Here is a 24,511-nt window from a genome sequence, read left to right as displayed (position 1 = left end):
GAGGCATATCGACACTCCTTCTTTCCACGAACAATACGAGACTGGAATAGAAGGGAGAACCGATAGAGGTACTCAAAGTACCCTCCGCCACACACCGTCAGGTGGCTTGCGGAGTATGGATATAGATGTAGATGTCGAGGTGGCGGGCACAGCTACGGGCATGCTTCGTTCTGCTGTACAGAATGCAATCCTGCGCTTTCAGATTATTCTGGACACTGATGGGCGCCGTATTGAGCCCCTTTTGTAGCAGTAACGGTACCGGTATGTAATGGTATGATGTACTACCGTTGCAGCACATTAAAAGTGTTTCAGTTGAATTGATTCTGCATTATTTCTCCTTCCCATGTCCTTGACACTGATGTTACCAAATTTGGTCCTCGTCCAGTAATTACTTTTCGCGTTGTAACGTGTTAAATAGGGAAAGTTTACTTATAATCACACGGTATTCATTTTCAGGAGCAGCAGACCAGTCACATTACAACATTACACTTCGACAGATGCACACGCTGATAGCTATGACGAATGTCGCGCCGCGCTGCGCTCACCTCTGGGATGGCGACGAAGGCGACCAGCAGCACGGTGATGACGAGGTTGACCCAGAAGAGCCAGCGCAGGAAGGTGAAGTAGGAGGCCACCACGGAGCCGAAGTGCGACTCGATCTGCTTGATACGCAGCTCCCACGGGATCAGCGCGTTCATCAGGTTGTCCAGCTCGCGCCGGGTGTGCTGCCACCGCTGCACAGAGACAGCCAGACACGTCCCATACTCCATTCTGCTCACACATAGCACCAACGCCATGCTACTTTTATTTTAGACCTGTGAACTGCACAACGTTGTGCTGTTGGCAATATGTACGAGGTGCGACAATAAAGCAATGAGACTGATTTTCTCTGCAAGATGTGGTAACCCTGCAGGCTTGCGTAGGCACAATATCTTTGACTTTGGTCTATAAGCTGTTTCTAGTCCAAGCGGCACATCGATGCAACTGCTCAGTCGTGAGTTGTGCTGTAATAAGTTAACACATGTTTGTATCTCTCGTCACGGAAATGGAACCGCATAATACTGCGCAACGGTATGTCATTTCTTTTTGCATTAAATTGGGTGAAAACGCGACAACTTATGGGAAGCTTCAGAAGGCTTTTGGAGAGGAGGTTATATGAAGGGCTCAAGTTTTTCGTTGGCATAAAATGTTTAGAGAAGGCAGAACGAATGTTGAAGATGAAGACCACAGTGTGTGTGTGTGTGTGTGTGTGTGTGTGTGTGTGTGTGTGTGTGACATCTTATGGGACTTAACTGCTAAGGTCATCAGTCCCTAAGCTTACACACTACTTAACCTAAATTATCCTAAGGACAAACACACACACACACACCCATGCCCGAGGGAGGACTCGAACCTCCGCTGGGACCAGCCGCACAGAAGACTGCAGTGGACGACCATCAATCTCACTGACGGATGTCAACTTGGCCATGGTACGTGAACTCTTACGATCTGATCGAAGATTATCCGTGAAAATGTTTGCAGAAGAACTGAACATCAATCGAGTAACGGTTCGTGTAATAATAACTGAAGATCTTGGTATGAGAAAGATTTGTGCAAAAATGGTTCCCAAAAATCTCACACCACAACAGCGAGAAACAAGGAAAAATGTGGCAGTCGATCTGTTAGATTAAACGGAAATCAATCCAGAATTGTTGAGTCGTGATATCACTTGCGATGAAAGTTGTTTTTTTACAGTACGATCCAGAGACAAAACGCCAAAGTTCGCAATGGTGCTCAAAGGGATCACCCAGACCAAAAGAAGCTCGCATGTCAAAGTCAAAAGAGAAATGCATGCTTGTGTACTTCTTTGATTCCAAGGGAATTGTTCATAAAGAGTGGGTGCCTCCTCGACATACAGTTAACCAATATTACTACAAAGAAGTTTTAGACCGAGTTTGTAAAATAGTTCTTCGTGTCCATGCCAAAATTGAAGATAACTGGATTCTGCATCACGATAATGCGCCATCCCACACTGCTCTGTCAGTACAGCAATTTTTAACCTCAGAACAAATTTCAGTACTACCACAGCCACCTTATTCACCAGATATCCCTATGTGCGACTTTTTTCTATTTCCAAGAGTCAAAACGGCGGTCAAGGGACACCATTTTCAAACAACACATTATCCAAAAAAGCTGTGACGAGGGTCTTGGAGGATATTACAGAATATGAGTTCCAGAAATGTTACTATCAATGGCAGAAGCGCTGGAAAAAGTGTGTGCAATCAGAATGGAACTACTTTGAAGGAGACGACGCTAAACTTGACTAAAACGGTAAGCAACATTTTTTTCACATCAGTCTCATTATTTTATTGTCGTACCTCGTATACCAAAACCGTGTTTATGTGGGTTTTTAATCGCATAGCGGGCAAATGGACATTTCTCGCGTATTCATTTTGTCAATCTTATGTTAGGAACGGAAACAAAAAATGAACTGTGTTTGTAGTGAAGTATCGAAAAACTTTCATTTCTCTGGACTTGTGAAAACTCCTTTGAAATTATGGAACTGTCGTACAAAGAAATATGCGCGATGTACAAATGTGTAATTACAGTACCCAGTTTAAGAAACATGACGTCGGGCACTTTCTGGACGCTGAGCGCAGTTGCTACGCATGTCTACATTGCGACTTTGTAAACGTCTCTGTGTCGAAGACTTTTCAAAGCTCTATGGCGGGCTATAGTTTTCGCTCTTCGCAGTTGATAGCTGTCAAAAGTACCGCCACAGTTGCTACGCATGTCTACATTGCGACTTTGTAAACGTCTCTGTGTCGAAGACTTTTCAAAGCTCTATGGCGGGCTATAGTTTTCGCCTACAGCCGTTCGCTCTTCGCAGTTGATAGCTGTCAAAAGTACCGCCAGTCATCAGGATTTCCTTGACTCGACTGGGGGAGTGTCTTAGCTATATGGAATGTATGTATTATAACTTCATGCATGATGTGGGAATTTTTCATGCATGTCATTGTTTACGAAGACATACCTGCTGATCTATGTGTCCTACAATTGTATAATTTTGTAGGTACATTCAGCAGCGTAAGTGGGTACTGCCAGCGAAATATGTTGCGAATGGAGTTAGAAGAAAAGCCATGCAATGTGCAGCAGTTTTGCACGCGTCTCAATGTTTATGACGTCATATCTTCTGAACTACAATACGTAGATGGATTTTATCTTCAAAGCGATGATTGTTGCCTGACAATAGGGGATACTCGTACACACACACACACACACACACACATGCGCCATTTTTATAATCTGAATGCATATAATCAGGTAGCAAATATTTCAAAGCTCGGCGACTGTGTACTGAATTTATGAACAACCAACAACCGCTCCAGTTCGTGAAAAGCTATTAATTTTATACACCAACAGTATCGGCTTTCACTCTTAAGCTGTTTTCCAACAGAATTTAAGACAGAAAGTGCAAATTCAACCAGTCCTTGCACATTATGATGCAATGAATGTTTATCATAAAAAACCGAAATGTACGAGTTCCAAAGTGAAAAAACTTTATATTTACGCATGTAGACTGTAAGCACACAAAAAAGAAAAATATATACATATGTCTTACATTGTGCTGTAGTGAAGCAGTATCTATTGATTAAGAAAGTCGGGTAAATTAAAAAGTGATGTGCCCAATAAGACTGCAAGAGAAAGGCCGTATCATGACTAAAAACTATAGTTTCATTAATTAAAATCGAAAACGACTTTCTAATTCCTCATACGAGGAAGGGGTACTATAAGGCCTAATGCGAAGAAGTAGAAATTAATACCCACTTCCAAAAATTCGTGGAAATGAACCTCAACAAGCTGTGCACACTGACAAACACCAGTTTCCTCGAAACGTGCCGCCGCTTTGTTGATAGCTTGCTTCAAAGCAGCTTTACAATTTCGTAGCTGCGTTCAGGCATTATTGAAGATGCACTTGTCTTGTCACTAGTCCACATCGTATCTACAGTATGACACGCCAGCGGCTTGTACAGTTCCTTGTGTTCAACTTTAACGCTAGAAGACGTTACTTTAAGCTTTAGGTGGACGCACCGTCCTCCGTAACAATTTGGGAATTTCATTGAATTTAAACAACTACTTTTTTGTCTGCATTAGTAAAGCACGCAATTTAAAATTTTTAACATCTCAAAATATAATTCCTTTTATTAAGAAGGCAAGCCAGTAATATTAATTTATCAAAGTATAAAGGTTTAATAATTACGACCCGCACGTTTTGCTCTGCGATAATATTGGGCACTCCACTTTTAAGTCTGACTTTCACTTCCTTAAACAGCGATTCCTCTTCTTCACAGCGCACTGTCAGCTATATTTTTCTTTTCTCTTTCTTCTGTTCTTGTACTGTTACCTGAGTAAAGTTAAAGTATCAAGTCGAAACTCCAACATTTCTGTTTTGTAAATAATTCAAATATTCATTTTATTATTATATACATTTGCTTACACTTAAAATGTCACTTTCAGATACCACTAGAAACAGCTTCAATGCGAAAGCCTTTGGTCGCGGACTGAATTAAGGTACTTTTTAGCAACCGGAGTGATTATTCATCGATAACTTTTTGTTTTAAAAGCATTTATTCATCAGACAAAGTAACAATTCAGGCACTGATCTTCTGGTTTTGATGGTCATGTAAACCATGCATTTGAACTGCTGCAATTGTTTGATATAATGCCACAGAAGAAGTATAACCGAAGATGATGATAACAAATCGGTAGACTTCTCCATCGAGATATGTTATCGTGCTATACAATGTAAAACTGATATTCACAAACGCCAAGCCTGCGTCGGTATATGCGAGGGCGTGCCGAAATGTGATTCCTCCGATTTTTTTATGCGAAAACTCTTGAAGCTATTTAAATAAAACATTCTACATCTTTATTTTCCTAGTATACATACTTACTTCTCAACACAGTTACCTTGCCGACGGTCGCGTTTCTCCCAACGAGAGACCAGATTGTTGATACCGTCACTAGAATGTTTGACGTTGTTGATACAGCCACAACCTCGCCCCTCTTCGCGCCGCTTCATCACTATCAAAGTGAAGTCATCGAATGTGTTATTTAAGTTATGGAAACAGACGAAAATCGGATGGGGCCAGGTCGGGACTGATGGAGGATAATCGATGACACAGAACCCCAAGGCGTCGAATTGTTGCATATGTCACAGCGTTCTGGTGTGGTCTGTCATTGTTACGGTGATGTAGATGGTGTTCCATGCGTGGACTAACTCATCGAATACGCAATTCGATTACAGCACCTTGTTTCTTACGCAGCACCATAGTTAAAGTTACAAACCACCATGTTACAAGCTACAAGTCGGAGTCCTCTACCAGGAGAGTGATGCAAATAGATGGACATAAGATGTAGAATGTTAATAAAGAATATTTTATTTTAAAAGGTTTAAGATTTTTCACATAAATAATTCGGGGGCATTACTTTTGAGAACGCCCTCGTATATAGCGAAGCGGGTGTAGCTTTTGCAAATATCAGTTTTACGTTGTGTAGCACAATAACTTATCTCGAGTGAGAAGTCTATCGTGTTTGGTTATTCTTTGTTTGTTTGTTTCCTAAGCGTTGATTCAACTGAAGAAAATTGCAATCATTGCACTGAATCATCGGTATCTTTTATCATCATCTTCAGATTATGTTGCTTCTGCGGCATTTCAGCAAACGATTTCTACAGTTCAAATACGTGTTACGTCGCATGGTTAATATGACCACCAAAACCTGTAATTGTTACTTTGTCTGGTGAATAAGCATTTTTTCAAACAAAAAAATTTGATTCATGAGTAACCGTTCCAGTTGCTGAAAGTACTTTATTTCAATTCACGATCAAAGGCCTTCGTACTGAAGCCGTTTTTTTAGTGGTATTTGAAACTGACACAGTAAACGTAACCAAAAATTGTACGTAATGATATAATAAACATTTAAATAATTTACAAAACAGGAATGTAGGAGTTTCGATGTGAAAAATGTTTAAATTTACCAATGTACAGTATAAGGACAGAAGAAAGGGAAAAGGAAAATGTAGCTCACATTGCGCTGTGATGAAGCGAAGTTAGCTGATTAGGAAAGTTAAAGTCAGCTACATCTACATCTAAATACATATTCCGCAATCCACCATACGGTGCGTGGCGGAGGGTACCTCGTACCACAACTAGCATCTTCTCTCCCTGTTCCACTCCCAAACAGAACGAGGGAAAAATTACTGCCTATATGCCTCTAGCCCTAATTTATCTTATCTTATCTTTGTGGTCTTTCCGCGAAATGTAAGTTGGCGGCACATTTAAAAGTGGCGTGCCGAACAGAATCGTAGGAAAAATGGGCGCGTCGTAATTATTATGCATGCATCGAGAAGGAGACTGTATTGTAGTAAATACAGTTACTGCATAAACACAGACACTGTCCCATTAATGATACAACCTTGCGTATCAGGGCTAAAACGACGATACAAAGTAACATTTGTCTTTCTATGCTTAGTTCCAAGAATGTATGAGCATCTAGATTGCAACTACGTGACTTATAGAGGTTTGGACCACTACTCCGACCTTGCTCGTACAACCAAAGTGGTTTAAGCAATCGCTCAAGACAAGCGGGAAATCCGGGTTCAAGTCCCTGTCTGGCACAAATTTTCATTTCTCATAAGTAGCTGACTCCAATGGATGTTCACAAAATGTGAATTCATTTCACGATTTCCAAAGCTGTGAATCTTCAAAGACAGTGTCTGTTCCTTCAGACATGCATGCATGTGTCATGGATATCCGAAAAACTTTCATGATCCGTTGATATACCAACGCTATCGGTGATTCGGTTACCGTTCGTAATTTTTCTTTCGCTCTTTTCCACAGATGCTTCTGTTGCTGATGCGCTGGGGCATGCAGGACCTCCGTAATCTTAGATGTCTTCATGGTCTTCCTCGAATCACTTATACTATTCAGAAACCTTAGTTATACTCACAGAAAATATTTAACGTTTGGAAGACTTTTATGTGCATTATTCACTTCTTATAGCCGAATACGACACAAATGCTCTAACCAGTTTTTGTAAAAAAAAAAAAAAAGAAGTCGCTATCTCACAAAGAAAGTAAAACTTCTATCCATTATGGATGAGGATCACTGCGACTGTGATGAAGAAAGGTTTCCTGAAGTTACTGCAGCAAATCGCCTTTTGTTTTGTTCTTCAATTTTTTTCCATCCCATTACCTGTTTCTAATCGCCTAACGAGTAATCATCAGGAGGTAAATATTTATTGAATGGCTGCAGCAGTGTGGGAGTCGTGTAGCTGTAGAAAGATGTATGAACGAAACATGTAAGCACTTAGTGTGGCGAGAATTATTCACGTTCTGAGATAGATTTTCTTGCATTACTTGCAGTTGTTAGTATTCTTTGGCTGGATGTTGGTGTACACAGTATTATGGAAAACATAAGAATGTCTTCCAGTGGCGTTAATTAGACTGCACTTTACACACTTAGCCACAGATAACGTGTTCCACATGCTTTAGAACACGTAAGTAAACCAAGGGGTATAGCTAAATTTATGTTAAAGAGTTTGTGTTAGGGCACAGTGTCTCATTGTTCAGCTATTGTAATACACACTGGCATCCATAAGTATGTACCTATTTCTCTATTGCAAAAATAACACGTAGTAATAAGGCAATATTCACATGTGCTATTTACAAAATCTATTAAATAATGAGTTTGGAAGATATTACATCCACAATTTTAGCACTGCAAGTTCGATTGACATTTCATTTGTCTTTGGTTTAACTAACATTGATCAACACATATGAAATTAAGAATAAATATCACAGCATTACTTTTTTTCAAAAAATAATGAAATATATAGACATGTGTTTTTTGCACTTGAGGAAGGGAGAGAGTGAAGAATGGGGGTGTCAATGTGGGAGGATGAGAGAGAGAGAGATAGATAGATAGAGAGAGAAAGAGAGAGAGAGAGAGAGAGAGAGAGTAAGAGAGAGAGGGGGATAGAAGGAGGTATTTTTTGTGAGTTATTTAGTCTTTGCAGTGTAGTGATGAAGCAAATCAATAAAACACTAGCTATCAATAATGCCTCTATCGTTAAGGCAGGCAAAACAATACAGCTGTAATAATGAATGGATCAGAGTACATAAACAAAGCTTTAGAATTTTTCAAAAATAACAACATAACTGATCCTATCCCCAAATTCCAAGCTAAAATAAAAAAAAAAATCTGATAAACTGCCATTTCCTCCTAACATGCGCTGAAGCTGAACACTGCATAACAATGGACCTTACAGCTCCAAATCTCAGATCACAGCCCAAGATTCATAAACAGTGCTATCTCATACACCCATTAGTCAATAAACAGCCCTGAGTACAAACTATCTTATAAACGTCATGAAACACTTAGAAAACCATACACATTTGGAACCATCTACTCTGTAAAGAAGTTAAGAGTTGATTAACAGCATCAAAGATATTTCCATACCTACTACAGAAAAGTTTACATCTCTTGACATAGTTAACCTCTACGCCGATATACCCATAACACAAACACTCTGTATTATCAAAGACAACTTGTTGCAACACAAAAAGTTACGCAATGTAGAGATCTATGAACTAATGGATCTGCTTGAGCTGGTGCTACCACATAACTACTTTTCCTTTAACAACAAAATCCGTACTGAGAAGGATGGTCTAGCAATGATAAATAGCGTAGATGGCTTGCTAGTTGACATCTATATTAATAATCTAGAAGCCAAATGTTTCAAAGTGAACACACTTGAAAACGATCATTTCTTATAAACGTTATGTTGATGACACCTTGAACCCAAAGAATGGGAAAAATACTGCTGAGAACATTAATAAAATACATCCCAAAATACAACTTACAGTTGAACACCAAACAGAACAAGTAGTTAATTTTCGTAACCTAAACTAAACCTGTCATAACAATAAAGACAGATTCCAAATTTGTAGAAAACCTACCCATCAGATGTCATTATAAATAACACTTCATGCCACCAAAAGCAACACAAATTAACGTGTTTTAGATCATTACTCAAAGGTGCACACAAAATTCATGCTGAACCTGATGTAAAAACCAGAGAATTAAACATTATTAAAACAACAGCCCACGACAATGTTTATGACCCATCCATAGTTGACAAATTAGATGAAAAGATAAAAACCATACAAACAGCAGCAACAACGCGGCCCTCAGTAGCCAAAGAAACTAAATATATCTCCATGGCATTCCTTGGTAATATCTCATACGAACTTTCAAAACTGTTTAAATCAGAAAAAAATCAAAATAAGATGCCACACAACCAACAAAATACAAAACAAAATAGTTCATAACACCATAACAGCCAAGGCACCTTTTTACACCTCTGATATATATAAATGATCCTGCTACTACATAGGGCAAACAGGACGAAACTTTCAAATCCGGTACAAAGAACACAGAGAACACTAAAATGCACTATGTTTAAAAAATTTAAGTAAATCTAGTATTGCAGGCCACTTATCACAAAACAGTCATTCAGCTACAAACATAAAAACAAACCTCCATATCTTACACATTAGATACAAAGGAATAAAAATGGACATATTGAAACAATCAGAGATTTTCACCCATAACAATAAATCATCCCACACCAACTTAAATGAACAAAAATATTGAGCAAAAACCCATTTTTCCAAAATTGCAAAGAATCATTACACTTGAGAAACTAAATAACTCACAGAAAAGATGTTGCCACCCCCCCTCTCTCTTTCTCTCTCTCTCTCTTTGCCCCTCACTCCTACTAAACGCTCTCTATCCTTCTAGTGAGCACACACACACACACACACACACACACACACACACACATACACACTCTCCTCCTCCCACATACCACCCAGCTTAACATTGCATTACATAAAAAAGTAATGATCTGATGTTTTTTGTTATTTCCATAAGTGATGATCAATGTTAATTAAACAAAAGACAAATGAAATTTCAATCGTAACTGCAATGCTAAACTGTAGATAGCACAAGTGAGTTTTACCATACTACCTCATGTCATTTTTGCAATAGAGAAATAGGTACATACTTACGGATGCCAGTGTGTATTACAAGAGTCAAAGGAAGAGACTCTCTGCCCTAACACAAACTCTTTGACATTACTTTAGCTGTACCCCTCGGTTTATTTAATTAGTAAAGCATGTGGAACGTGTTACCTGTGGCTAAGCGTGTAGGGCGCAGTACAATTAACGTCACTGAAAAACAATAATTATGTTTTCCATAAGACTGTGTACACCAACTTCCAGCAACGAATACTAACAACTGTAAGTAATGCAATAAAATCTACCCCATAACGTGAATAATCCTCGCCACACTAAGTGCTTACGTGTTTCGTTTACGCATAATTCCACAGCTACACGACTCCCACACTACTGCACACATTCAATAAATATTATGTACTGACTGATGACGAATCGCTAGGCGGTTCGAAACCGGTAATGGGATAGTAAGAAAATTGAAGAACAAAACAAAAGACGACTGGTTGCAGTAGTTTCAAGAAACCCTTAAAGACAGTAAATCACCCACTAGGTGAGGGGGAAACGAAATGAAACTTCATTAGTTCACTCTATTACTCTCCTGAGACAAATTGGCCCGCAACTGTTTCACTGGTCATTAATATCGTTGATGCTGGCACTGCGGCGTTGTTGACGTCCGAGCTGGTCCTATAAGCGTTCTATCCGGGACAGAATGTGGATCTCGCTAGCCGCGGCAGTACCTTAACAGCACGCACACAGTTCGTAAGACAGGTGCCATTTGTGGAGAAAAAAAAAGTCATGTTACAAAATGGCACCAAGATAATGTTTCGTGAGGACGCTGACTGTTATTCGTGACGTATGGCTGTGCCACCAGAGTTCCCTCGGTCACTGCCAGCCGTGACCTGAAATCGTACTCTATTGCTCCCCACAAAATGACGTAAGATGTAACACGCCGTGCCTCTCCACACCACTGGGGAAACGGGAAATCTCCCCAGATCGCTGCCATACTCGCCGACTACGGTCATTAGGGTCAGTGCAGGACCGCGATTTATCGCTAAACACAATACGACGTCCTTCATCAGCAGTCCATGCTTCTCAGCCAAGAAATCACTCCAGGCCGCGAGTTGTAGTCCTACCAGCAGCCTATCAACAGGACGATTACCTCCGAGTCCGAAAGCTAATGGTCTCTGGCCAATGGTACGAAATGATAGAGAATGTTGCAATGAGTTCATTACTTGTACTCGAACAGCAGGTGCAAGTGTGAAGGAGTTACGATGTGCTTGATGCATAATATGGCGAGCCTCCCTTGCGATTGTCAGACATGGTCGACCGGAATCTTGAAAGTGAGTATGTCTGCTCCCACGTTCCTATGCAGGCCAACACCAGGCCGCTGTCATATCCGAATGTCCCACAAATCTGGATATTGCACGGTTCGATCTGCCGGCCAAATCGAGGCCTCTTTCAAACTCTGTCAGGTGATGATAACTCTGTCTCATACGAGTTCGCGACATCTCTTGTCGTTAACACTCCCCATCTGACACTGTTGACACTCCTATATATTCTACAAACCTGTTAACGACACTAAACGTAAACAACACTGTAAGTCTGAAGGCATTCGTGGCCGTTGTCACTGAAGGTAAAATCTTCTTGGTTGTTAGGTCGCGTCGTATTTGGTCTATACGATCGATGCTTCGATCCGACTGCTGGGATCTTCTTCAAGATCTTGTGGTGTCCACAGCTGACTGAACGCCGTGTACACCATAAGACCCTGATGCAGATTCCAGCAGTGGGGCCAAAATGTCGATCGTATAGAAGAAATATGGCACGGCCTAACAACCTTGATGTTATTGTCATAAGCGACACTAATGCATTCTGCTGGCCGTTCTGCCTGTCACAGAGAACTGCAAATCTAATCACTTACATACCTGCCGATGGTGTGTACGTGAACAAAGTTACACTGACAACCAACAGTATCTAGTGGGTGTTGTACTTTCTATGTAAGGCAGTGTATACAATACAGCTAACACTGTATAGAAACTTTACTGACATTTACCAACACAAGAACGAAGAAGACATGTGAATCAGTGTAATACAACACACGAAATTACAAAATTTCCTTTACTTTTTGGATACATCTGTCACATTGAATTTTGTCATGCTGAGAAAGTAAGAGTGATCCATTTTATTTGGTGAAATCTTTCTAAAGCCAAGTTCGCATAAATATTACTTTACTTACAAACAACCGGCATAGATAGACTTTGCTGTCATCATCAGATCTTCAAAAGTTAATGTTATTTCGTCGAAAACTGATATTCTGGGCCCATGGCTGTGTACAAAATATAGGTTGACTCTTACAGAGAAGATAATTTACAGAATACGTTTACTTTTGTAATATTTATTTATGTACATGTAGCCTTATCACTTAATTTGCTTCCAATATATACCATAATATTTACATAATTTCACAGCAGTAACTGGCTGCTTTATTTGTTCATCTTAATTTTAATCATTTCTCTTTTAGTATAAATAGTAAGTAATGGAACGTTCGTAGACTGTAAATTTCTACTGTCACATCTACGTATATACCGAAATATATCTGAGAGTGAAAGTCTTTGGCATTGTTATGGTTGTGATATCGCCATCTTTGTATACATATATGCGGTGCAACTTCTTGGCATGTGAGTGCTGCTTCAGAATATGTGTACTCATATATATATAAAGAAAGTGTTTCACACAGTCCTCGCTGCTGCATGAACACAATCAGTCGGCACTGGAACGTAATGGCGCAGATTTTTCAACGTAAGTTATCAAAACATCTTTACTTTAATAATTTGTTTACATCGTTTAAAATCGTTCCGAGGCAAAATTACAAAGACATTGTTTCACATCTTGTTTTGGTTGCAGGGCACCACCACCCCAAGAAAATTTCATCATTTTGGAGAACAAAAAGTGAAAGCCAATGTAAAATGTATCTTAACGTGAACAAAGCATCTCATGATGAATTTGTCGGTTCGAAAAAGTTAACGGCGCTGTTTAAATGAATAAATAGCATTTTAAAAAGTGCCTTCTCTGTAACCTAAATCATCAGAAATTTATGTTGTAAAATTTGTTCATTCTGAGTTGGACCTCATGCCAAGTTGTCAACTATCTTAAACGTAGCACATAATACGGGGTGTTCAAGTAGTTTCTCTGCAGTGCCGTATGGTTGTTAGCCGCGCGTGCCGTATGACTGTTCGCCTGCCTGGGTTTTTCAACGAAACAATAAACGCACAACGATACTGCAGTGATATTGTACCCATTCAAAGGAGGACTTGTGTTAAGTGAAATACTGAACGGTTATTTTCAACGAGATGGTGCAACCCCGCATACAGCTCGCGTTTCAGTCACTGCTTGCTGATGACTTTGGTGATCGCATAATTTCACAGGGACTTTGGCCTGACGTAACCCCACATGACTTTTTCTTCTGGGGTGCAAAATAAAAAAAAAAGTTCAAATGGCTCTGAGCACTATGGGACTTAACTTCTCAGGTCATCAGTACCCTAGAACTTAGAACTAGTTAAACTAACTAACCTAAGGACATCACACACATCCATGCCTGAGGCAAGATTCGAACCTGCGACCGTAGCGGTCACGCGGTTCCAGACTGTAGCACCTAGAACCGCTCGGCCACCCCGGCCGGCTCTGGGGTGCAGCGAAAGCAACTGTCTATAAAAACCGTCCAAAATCCATCGATGCATTGAAAACTGCATTATCCACTTTCACTGCTTCTGTTACAGAACAAATGTTACAGTTTCTGTTTGGAAACATGATTAGACGAATTGAATTGTGTATTCAACAACAGGGGAAACACTTTCAACACTTAATGTGAAAATTTGTAAGTAAAAAAATGAATATTCAATAAATTAATAACCTGTACTTCACTGACTTTCATTTCGGTATAGTCACTGCGGCACACGGCACACGCGTCTAATAATCATAAGGCACTGCGGAGAGGCTTTTTGAACACCCCGTACAAAGGTTTGTCATAAAGAAAACATTTAAAATCAAGAAGCACCTTGTGTACATGCCTATGTCTATACAAACAGCGCTCACAGATGATTGTTACCTCATAAAAACCCAATTAGGAGATGTGCTACTGCGTGTTTTATTGTGTACTGTGCTCTTGACGGAACAATCATATGTGAGCGCTATTTATAAGGTCATGGTCTTCTACACAAGGTGCTTCTTGATTTTAAATGTTTTATTTATGACAAAAAAATTCAAATGCGTGTGAAATCTTATGGTACTTAACTGCTAAGGTCATCAGTCCCTAAGGTTACGCACTACGTAACCTAAACTATCCTAAGGACAAACACACACATCCATGCCCGAGGGAGGACTCGAACCTCCGCCGGGATCAGCTGCACAGGCCATGACTGCAGCGCCTGAGACCGCTCGGCAAATCCCGCGCGGCTATTTATGACAAACCTTTACGTTTTGTGCTAAGTTCTATCTACTTGATAACTTGGCGAGAGGTTCAATTGAAAATGAACAAATTTTATAACATAAATTTTTAAAAACCTGAAGATGACAGCGAAGCCTGCCGAAACCGCTTGTTTGTAAATAATAAAATATTTATGCCACCGTCGCTTTAGGAAGTTTTTACACCTTCACAACTACCTTCACAGCTTGTTCGGCGTCAGGCGGCGTTCCTTGGCCGCCTCGCTCGCCAGCGCTGCCCTCACCTTGATGACGAGCAGGTGGCACCTGGAGAGCAGGTGGCGCGTGGTGCGCCGCTCCCGCAGCTCGCCCTCGTGCTGCTTCACGTACGCCTTGGCCTGCTTGACCAGCCTCAGCTTGCGCCGCATGCCCCACGGCTGCTGCTTCACGCTGCTCAGCACCTCCTTGTGCAGCCGTAGCCGCTCCACGATCTGCTCCTGCGTGATGCACTCCTCCACGGAGATAGCCGTCCTGTCGGGTGAGAAACGCAGGCAAACTGTCTACTTTTGCAGCCACGGATCCACTGGAGCAGGGAGCAGCCTCACTTTCTTACACTACTGGCCATTAAAATTGCTACACCAAGAAGAAATGCAGATGATAAACGGGTATTCATTGGACAAATATATTATACTAGAACTGACATGTGATTGCATTTTCACGCAATTTGGGTGCATAGATCCTGAGAAATCAGTACCCAGAACAACCACCTCTGGCCGTAATAACGGCCTTGATGCACCTGGGTATTTAGGCAAACAGAGCTTGGATGGCGTGTACACGTACAGCTGCCCATGGAACTTCAACACGATCCCACAGTTCATCAATAGTAGTGACTGGCGTATTGTGACGAGCCAGTTGCTCGGCCACCATTGACCAGACGTTTTCAGTTGGTGAGACATCTGGAGAATGTGCTGGCCAGGGCAGCAGTCGGACATTTTCTGTATCCAGAAAGGCCCGTACAGGACCTGCAACATGCGGTCGTGCATTATCCTGCTGAAATGTAGGGTTTCGCAGGGATCGAATGAACGGTAGAGCCACGGGTCGTAACACATCTGAAATGTAACGTCCACTGTTCAAAGTGCCGTCAATGCGAACAAGAGGTGACCGAGACGTGTAACCCCATACCATCACCATACCATACGCCAGTATGGTGATGACGAATGCACTCTTCCAACGCGCGTTCACCGCGATGTCGCCAAACACGGATACGACCATCATGATTCTGTAAACAGAACCTGGATTTATCCGAAAAAATGACGTTTTGCGATTCGTTCACCCAGGTTCGTCGTTGAGTACACCATCACAGGCGCTCCTGTCTGTGATGCAGCGTCAAGGGTAACCGCAGCCATGGTCTCCGAGCTGATAGTTTCTGCTGCTGCAAGCGACGTCGAACTGTTCGTGCAGATCATTGTTGTCTTGCATACGTCCCCATCTGTTGATTCAGGGATCGAGATGTGGCTGTACGATCCGTTACAGCCATGCGGATAAGATGCCTGTCATCTCGACTGCTAGTGATACGAGGCCGTTAAGATCCAGCACGGCGTTCCGTATTACCCTCCTGAACCCACCGATTCCATATTGTGCTAACAGTCATTGGATCTCGACCAACGCGAGCAGCAATGTCGCAATGTCGCCATAGGCTACAATCCGGCCTTTATGAAAGTCGGAAACGTGATGGTACGCATTTCTCCTCCTTACGCGAGGCATCACAACAACGTTTCACCAGGCAACGCCGGTCAACTGCTTTATGTGTATGAGAAATCAGTTGGAAACTTTTCTCATGTCAGCACGTTGTAGGTGTCGCCACCGGCGCCAACCTTGTGTGAATGCTCTGAAAAGCTGATCATTTGCATATCACAGCATCTTCTTCCTGTCGGTTAAATTTCGCGTCTGTAGCACGTCATCTTTGTGGTGTAGCAATTTTAATGGCCAGTAGTGTACTTTCTGTCCCCTGCTCGCCCACTATACGAGGGACATTCAATAAGTAATTCAACAATTTTTTTTCCGAGAACAGATTGGTTTTATTCAGGACGCCAATACACCACGTTATTCCCCACTCTTTTGGATACAAAACCCTATTTTTCGACATATCTCCGTTCAATGCGACGGCCTTACGCCTCATTACTGGGAGGGCGTATATGGTCGCATGGTGCCACTCCTTCTTATAATGATGTTTTTCCTCTGAATCTTTCAGTCGCCTAATCTTTAGTCTCCTCCATTTCGCACTTCGTAATTCTTCGACACAATTCGCTGTAGCACCACACTTCAAAACCTTGCAAGTCCTTCTTCCACCAGCTACTTTAACGAGTAACTGTGTTCTCTATCCACCTGGCGTCTCGTTATCAACGTCAGAAATATTTATCACAGCGCTGTTGTTATTCATTTGCTACAGATTAGCTTAATGAACAGAGTTGTTATCTGTGTTGTGTCTCATTTAAAAGGCAATAAATTTTCAAGTTACTAAAACATTTAATACAAGCGAGTTGCTAGTGTTCTGGCTGTGAATGAAACCGTACGTATTTTTTGAGAGCGCTTCTTCTAGATGTACTAGCGCTATTTTCGGAAAAAGTGATTATGTCTTACGCAAATATATAATAAAGGGGCAAATTTTATGTATATACTAGCTGAGTTCCCGATGTTACCCGGACATGTTTATGCCAATCTCTTACCACAGAGGGAAGGATCAGATGTACAGATCCACTGTCTATCTGCTCTGCTTCCCCACCGCTCCGTTCCCTAATTGTCCATCTGTTCCTCCTTCCTCTGTCCATTTGATCCCTCTGTCCATCTACCCCTCCTCCTACCTAATTCCATCTCCTGCTCCCCTTCCTTGTCCATTTCCTCCCCTCCCCCCTCTCACACCACCTCCTCTTCCCCCTCTCCCTGTCCGTCTCGTCCTGCCCCTCTCGCTGTTCATTATCTCCTCTCTTCTCTCTCTTTGTCCACCTGATCCTCTTCCCTTTCTGTCCTCCTCCCCCTTCCTCTATCCATTTACTCCTGTCCATTTCCGTATCCACTTCCTCCTCCCAACCTCTCTGTCCACCTTTTGTTCCCCATTCTCTTTATCCGCCTTCTCTTCTTCCATTTCTCTGCCCATTTCTTCCTTTCTTCTCTCTGTCCATCTTCTCCTCCCCCTTCCTCTATTCGAGTTATCACCACCAACCCAATCGGAGACTGGGTTTTGTTACTCCCTCAGTATTTCCTTCCAGATCGCAAGTAATATGTGTAACACATCTGGTTGAATTCATTCCAGGGGTTTAGGATGAGCTTTTTACTCGTGGCTTTGCCCGTTTACCACATGTGTAATAGAGTTCACATATATTTAACAAATTTTACAAATATTTGTGCTCCATATATTTCTAGCGAATTTGTCCCTGTAGTATCAATTTAATGCAGCTCCATGTTTATGACGTCGTATTTTCTGGATTGTGTGTCGTAAAATGATATAATTTTACGGATACATCCAGTGGTCTACGTAACTACTTTCTGCGAGAGGTGTTGTGGATAGAGTTAGTAGTAAAGAAGTAATAAATTAAAAACCCATGCAAGATGCGGCAGTTTTTTCACTCATCTCAGTATTTGACGTCATACCTCCTGAACTGTATGTCGTACAGTGATATATTTTTCTAGGTACATTCAGCGGCATAAGTGGATACTGTCTGCCAAATGTGTTGCCGGTAGAATTATTAGCAAAGAAGTAATAAATTTAAACGGCATGGACGATAAGGCATTTTTTCACACATCTCACTGATTATGTCGTCAAGTCACCTGCAAAATATGTCGCTCACTGATATAGTTTGCAAGTACAGTCAGTGATACATCTGGATACTGTCTGCAAAATGTGCTGCTACTGCTGTGAGTAGTAAAGAAATAATAAATTAAAACGTTACGGCGCATGAGGCAGCGCTGCAACATGAACAGCAAAAATATAGTAAATGGTAAACTTTTTTCCTTGCATCATATTGTGGGGATTGCCAGGGAGAAAAAGTGTTGAAATTATGAGTAAAGTTTGTAGCAAGTCACTAAACGCTTTCATTCTTAAACACTGGATAACGAAAGTATGGTTATTCGCGCGTTGTGGGATAATCTGATTTTACACACCCATCCGCAACCCTTTGATAGATAGGTGGTTCTTACCCTGACAGTAAGTGACATGTGTATCAAGTTTGATTGAAATCGGTCCTATGCTTTAGGAGGAGATCTGGAACGAACATATTTAAAAAACAGGCATCCATTTTTATAACATACCTGTGTGTGTGTGTGTGTGTGTGTGTGTGTGTGTGTGTGTGTGATTGTAGGTTTTTTTTTCTTTTAAAATTGTTATTTTAGATCCTCTATGAAGTTCTCTGGTCCGGTGGCTAAGTGGTTAAATGACGGTCTTCGGCTCTAAAGTTCTGTTACCAAAGTTCCTGTATTGTAGTGTATGGAACCGGGGACCCAGAAACGGCGGAGAGGCTTCGTCGCCACCGTACCCCTCAGTAGTGCACAACCCCACAACAGGCTATGGAGAAAAATGTTTGCGCAGAAATCGCAGATATAGTGTAACTGAGGCGGAATAAGGGAACCAGCCCTCATTCGCCGAGGCAGATGTTAAACCGCCTTAAGAACCATCCACAGACTGGCCGGCACACCGGACCTCGACACAAATCTGCCGAGCGGATCTAAGCCGGGGGCCGGCACGTCTTCCCGCCCGGCGAGCAGTGCGTTAGACCGCATGGCTAACCGGGAAAGTTTCTGTTGCTTATCATTTCTTTTACCTCTGGCAAAATTTGGTAATTTGAAATATGCCGACTTACACGGAGCTTCGGAGTCCACTTCGAACGGTTAGACCCCATAAAATAAGCAGGATAAGCCAGTTCAAAGGTCGGAGAGTAGCGTTTTTTTTTTTATTTTTTTTATGAGACATTTGATATATACCCTGTGGATAGTGAAAGGACAGTAGTTTCACAAGTTTATTCTGCTATAAAGAATTTGCTTTTATGTACCATGATAGAAAATCAGGGAACTCTTCTTCTTGTCATCACAGAACGCAATTTACTCACGACGTAGCCTCTGGAATTCCGCTTTTATTCTCTCTGTTAATTATTATCCTTATCTCCTTGTAATGAAATTAACTTTAGTTGTGTTTTAATAATTTTCAGAGGTCAAATGCGAGGAGCTGGAGGCGGATTGTTGTATGATGAAACGACCGAACACAATTTGTGTTCTCTCGTTAATTCTTCTTTAAAGTAAGTGAGAACCCTCCGAGATTAATTTGCCGATCATTTCCATTACATTACATAATTTTCTGCGTAAGAATTATTCTCGACCGATCGGTTATGCATCGTCTAACAACGTCTTCATCCAACACGCTGGCTCGATACGGCTCGGCGTTAAATTATACTGATAATGACCGATCTAAGGTAACTAAATATATGGACTTCAGATTGATAAATTGGTTACCACCACTTGGTACCTCTAAAACGAGAAATTTCGCCATCGTCACTTGTGCGTGCATTCTCGTCGCGATTATTGAGTTACGCGATGTTATATACTCTTCGCAATGTTTTATAATGTAGCTTAAAGGGAAACGTTACTTGAAATATCTCAATTTCCGACAAAGGCACGTTCTAGGAGGTATACAAGGGTATTAACACTTAGCCGTCCGCACGTCTCGTACAAATTTATTTGCTTGGCGATGGGCAGCGCCAATTCTGATTCCTTGACCTGTCGCCGGCCGTTCTTGACATTATCGGGAGATTATAAATTGCTAAGTGTTACTAATCTCATTGTTAGTTCTCTTAAGTTCTCAACCCTGTTCCGCTACTTTCATGAAATTTCGAAGATATACAAACGTAAATAATCACAAAACTTGTTTGTTTCAAATATTTGTTTATTTAAGCTTTTTGGAAAAATAACCAGTTACGAATTGCACTTTGAAAAGCCGGTCGGCATTATCCGGTTTTTTGTTGTTGTCGAAAAAGTGTAAAAATAATAATATTTGTCCGCATCGGTTGCGGTACATCGTTTTGCGAAATACTAGTGAGTCTATCAAGGGATTCGTTGACCAATAATCGTCGATCCTTGCTTTTTTTACAGTTCCCATAGGGATAGCAAGCCCAAACCGTTTTCTAAGTTGGGACCCGTAACGTCGACAAATTTGGCACTTTTTATCCAGTTTCCTTCTATTGCAATTCTGGCTGTAGTACTTGTTGGTTTCGTCGCTAATACACTCCTGGAAATTGAAATAAGAACACCGTGAATTCATTGTCCCAGGAAGAGGAAACTTTATTGACACATTCCTGGGGTCAGATACATCACATGATCACACTGACAGAACCGCAGGCACGTAGACACAGGCAACAGAGCATGCACAATGTCGGCACTAGTACAGTGTATATCCACCTTTCGCAGCAATGCAGCCTGCTATTCTCCCATGGAGACGATCGTAGAGATGCTGGATGTAGTCCTGTGGAACGGCGTGCCATGCCATTTCCACCTGGCGCCTCAGTTGGACCAGCGTTCGTGCTGGACGTGCAGACCGCGTGAGACGACGCTTCATCCAGTCCCAAACATGCTCAATGGGGGACAGATCCGGAGATCTTGCTGGCCTGGGTAGTTGACTTACACCTTCTAGAGCACGTTGGGTGGCACGGGATACATGCGGACGTGCATTGTCCTGTTGGAACAGCAAGTTCCCTTGCCGCTCTAGGATTGGTAGAACGATGGGTTCGATGACGGTTTGGATGTACCGTGCACTATTCAGTGTCCCCTCGACGATCACCAGTGGTGTACGGCCAGTGTAGGAGATCGCTCCCCACACCATGATGCCGGGTGTTGGCCCTGTGTGCCTCGGTCGTATGCAGTCCTGATTGTGGCGCTCACCTGCACGGCGCCAAACACGCATACGACCATCATTGGCACCAAGGCAGAAGCGACTCTCATCGCTGAAGACGACACGTCTCCATTCGTCCCTCCATTCACGCCTGTCGCGACACCACTGGAGGCGGGCTGCACGATGTTGGGGCGTGAGCGGCAGACGGCCTAACGGTGTGCGGGACCGTAGCCCAGCTTCATGGAGACGGTTGCGAATGGTCCTCGCCGATACCCCAGGAGCAACAGTGTCCCTAATTTGCTTGGAAGTGGCGGTGCGGTCCCCTACGGCACTGCGTAGGATCCTACGGTCTTGGCGTGCATCCGTGCGTCGCTGCGGTTCGGTCCCAGGTCGACGGGCACGTGCACCTTCCGCCGACCACTGGCGACAACATCGATGTACTGTGGAGACCTCACGCCCCACGTGTTGAGCAATTCGGCGGTACGTCCACCCGGCCTCCCGCATGCCCACTATACGCCCTCGCTCAAAGTCCGCCAACTGCACATACGGTTCACGTCCACGCTGTCGCGGCATGCTACCAGTGTTAAAGACTGCGATGGAGCTCCGTATGCGACGGCAAACTGGCTGACACTGACGGCGGCGGTGCACAAATGCTGCGCAGCTAGCGCCATTCGACGGCCAACACCGCGGTTCCTGGTGTGTCCGCTGTGCCGTGCGTGTGATCATTGCTTGTACAGCCCTCTCGCAGTGTCCGGAGCAAGTATGGTGGGTCTGACACACCGGTGTCAATGTGTTCTTTTTTCCATTTCCAGGAGTGTATATTCAAACAGAACGTTCCCAATATATAATTCGACGATATCCTCGACGCTCTATGCGTCTTTGGGAAGTGTGTTTCGACCTGGAGATCCTTCAAATTTATTAATGGTCCTCAGTAAATCAAAGTTTGACCACTGTGCATTGTCTTCTTCGTCTGATTCATTGAATCAGTTGACAACCGTAGCGTTCGCCGAATTCTTCTTGGACGTATTTCACTATGTTCCGACGATTCAGCTTCACTTTCATTTTTTCGATATCCAATGTCTTCTTCCCAATTTGCCAAGAAGTCCGGAACGTCAAAGTCGTCCACGCATTCATCGTAAATAATCGTATCGTCTCTTTCGTCTGCCATGATGATAGGGCACAAGTACTTGTAAAAAACAAAAAACTTGTTGAAGTCTATATCTTATTGTTAGCTAAACAAAATACCAACACAATGCAAAAGATACTAAAGTGCTGTCGCCGACCACTGCGCGATACTATGCTCACGACACCACTGTGATGTCTCCAGCCGTTGACTGTGGTGTAGCCGGGCGGCAAAGTGTTAAGATTGTGCCCAGGAAAGCAATGTACTATGTAAATGAACTTTCGAGATATTGACAGCTTTATTTTACAAGCAGGATTAACCAACATGGTTGTGACACAACTGCATGTTCCGGTCACGAAAAGAGAGTTTTGATTTTCACTTTCAGACCTCTGGTCCTGCAATGTTACGTATAAGTTCAGAGTGTGCAGTACGAGATGACTAACTTCCCTCCCCTTGTTTCCACTACACAGTGATGAGACGAAACACAGCTTCTACGTGGAAATACTTTATTCCGTATTACTTTACAAGTGCACAAGGTGATACTTGGTAATACTTTACAAGTTGCCCGCTAGCTGTGGCTCTTGGCTGACCTAGGCATACATTCGCTGCAGTGTCTCCAGGCTACCTGGGGCATCCGCTCGGCAATATAGGTCGTACAGGATACGGTGGGCGATGTGGAGTGACCAGTTTTCGGCCATAGTGCTGGGCAAATTCATTCTTTTGCTGAGGAGGCCGACAAGCGTTTTCCACCTTTCAGCTGGTCAGCGATGACAGAATCGACGCACACGCCCTGCTATCTTTCTCTAAAGATTTTACAGAAACTATTCAATAAAAAAATTTCAATTGTGCTTTACTTGTAGTTTTATATGTCAGGTTCATTACGATATGCCCATAATTTCAAAAATGTTCAAATGTGTGCGAAATCTTATGGGACTTAACTGCTAAGGTCATCAGTCCATAAGCTTACACACTACTTAACCTAAATTATCCTAAGGACAAACACACACACCCATGCCCGAGGGGGGACTCGAACCTCCGCCGGGATCAGCCGCACAGTCCATGACTACTGCGCCTAAGACCGCTCGGCTAATCCAGCGCGGCGTTTCTGCTATTCGTCGGGTCAATGGACGACCGCTTTGGTGGTAATTCAGGAGCCTCATAGCGCTGTGCAGCCCCCATAATTTCGTTGAAGAACATAGTTATTGGAACGTTTACGTGGAAGTAAGACACTACGAGAAATTCGAAAAAGTTTGCAATGAAAAATAGGGGTCGCTATAGCTTTGCGTCTGGTACATATTACGTAATATGTTGCTGCGTATGAAATATAGCTAACATGTTGAACTCTTCTTTAGACTTGGTTGGAGGTGAGTATCTGTCACCAATCTCGAGAAAATTGATCTGACATAGCGCACTCATTTGCGATCGAGCAGCGATAAAGCCAGATGAAATATTCACAACATATTTTATAAACGGTTTGAGACATCGAAATGAGATGTAGGCAAATGATAGCAAACAAGGAGTATTTTGCAAATGTTAGCAAACAAAGAGTATTTTTCCATATGGTTATTATGCAAAACTTCATTATCTACCGTATTATTCCACTAAGTACATACTTTTCCGATGAAAGAATGTAATTTTTGACGGCCATCGATAGCTGGTGAAATGAGAAATGCTGTGGGTTTTAGAACAACTTAAGTGAAGTCATTACACTTTTATTCTGTCCTAGAATGTGTTTTTTCATAAGATGCTGACCTTACATTTCCTCAGGTCCTCAATTAATAAACTTAATGGAAATGAAATGAGCGTTTGGCGTCATTAGTCGGGAGGCCCCTTACCGGGCAGGTCTGGCCGCCTTGGTGCAGGTCTTATTACATTCCACGCCACCTTGGAGGACCTGCGCGCCGGATGGGTATGAAATGATGGTGAAGACAACACAACACCCAGTCCCTGAGCGAATAAAATCCCCGACCCAGCCGGGAATCAAACCCCGGCGCATACGATGGCAATCCGTCACGCTGACCACTCAGCTATCGGGGCGGAC

At 42.4% G+C, this 24,511-nt stretch overlaps 1 protein-coding gene across 1 annotated transcript in view; it reads right to left on the bottom strand.

The window, feature by feature from the left end:
• Positions 1 to 24,511, bottom strand: part of LOC126260432 (transmembrane channel-like protein) — a 303,831-nt gene that overhangs the window by 182,637 nt on the left and 96,683 nt on the right. The window contains exons 3-4 of the mRNA XM_049957760.1: positions 14,782 to 15,007; positions 480 to 734 (exon numbers count right to left, since the gene is read on the bottom strand). Of these exons, the coding sequence (XP_049813717.1) occupies positions 480 to 734; positions 14,782 to 15,007 (481 nt within the window). The remainder of the gene's footprint in view (positions 1 to 479; positions 735 to 14,781; positions 15,008 to 24,511) is intronic.

This window comes from Schistocerca nitens, chromosome 5, assembly GCF_023898315.1.
Source record: "Schistocerca nitens isolate TAMUIC-IGC-003100 chromosome 5, iqSchNite1.1, whole genome shotgun sequence".
NCBI classification, from domain to species: Eukaryota; Metazoa; Arthropoda; class Insecta; order Orthoptera; family Acrididae; genus Schistocerca; species Schistocerca nitens.
This window is presented reverse-complemented; position numbering and strand designations above follow the sequence as displayed.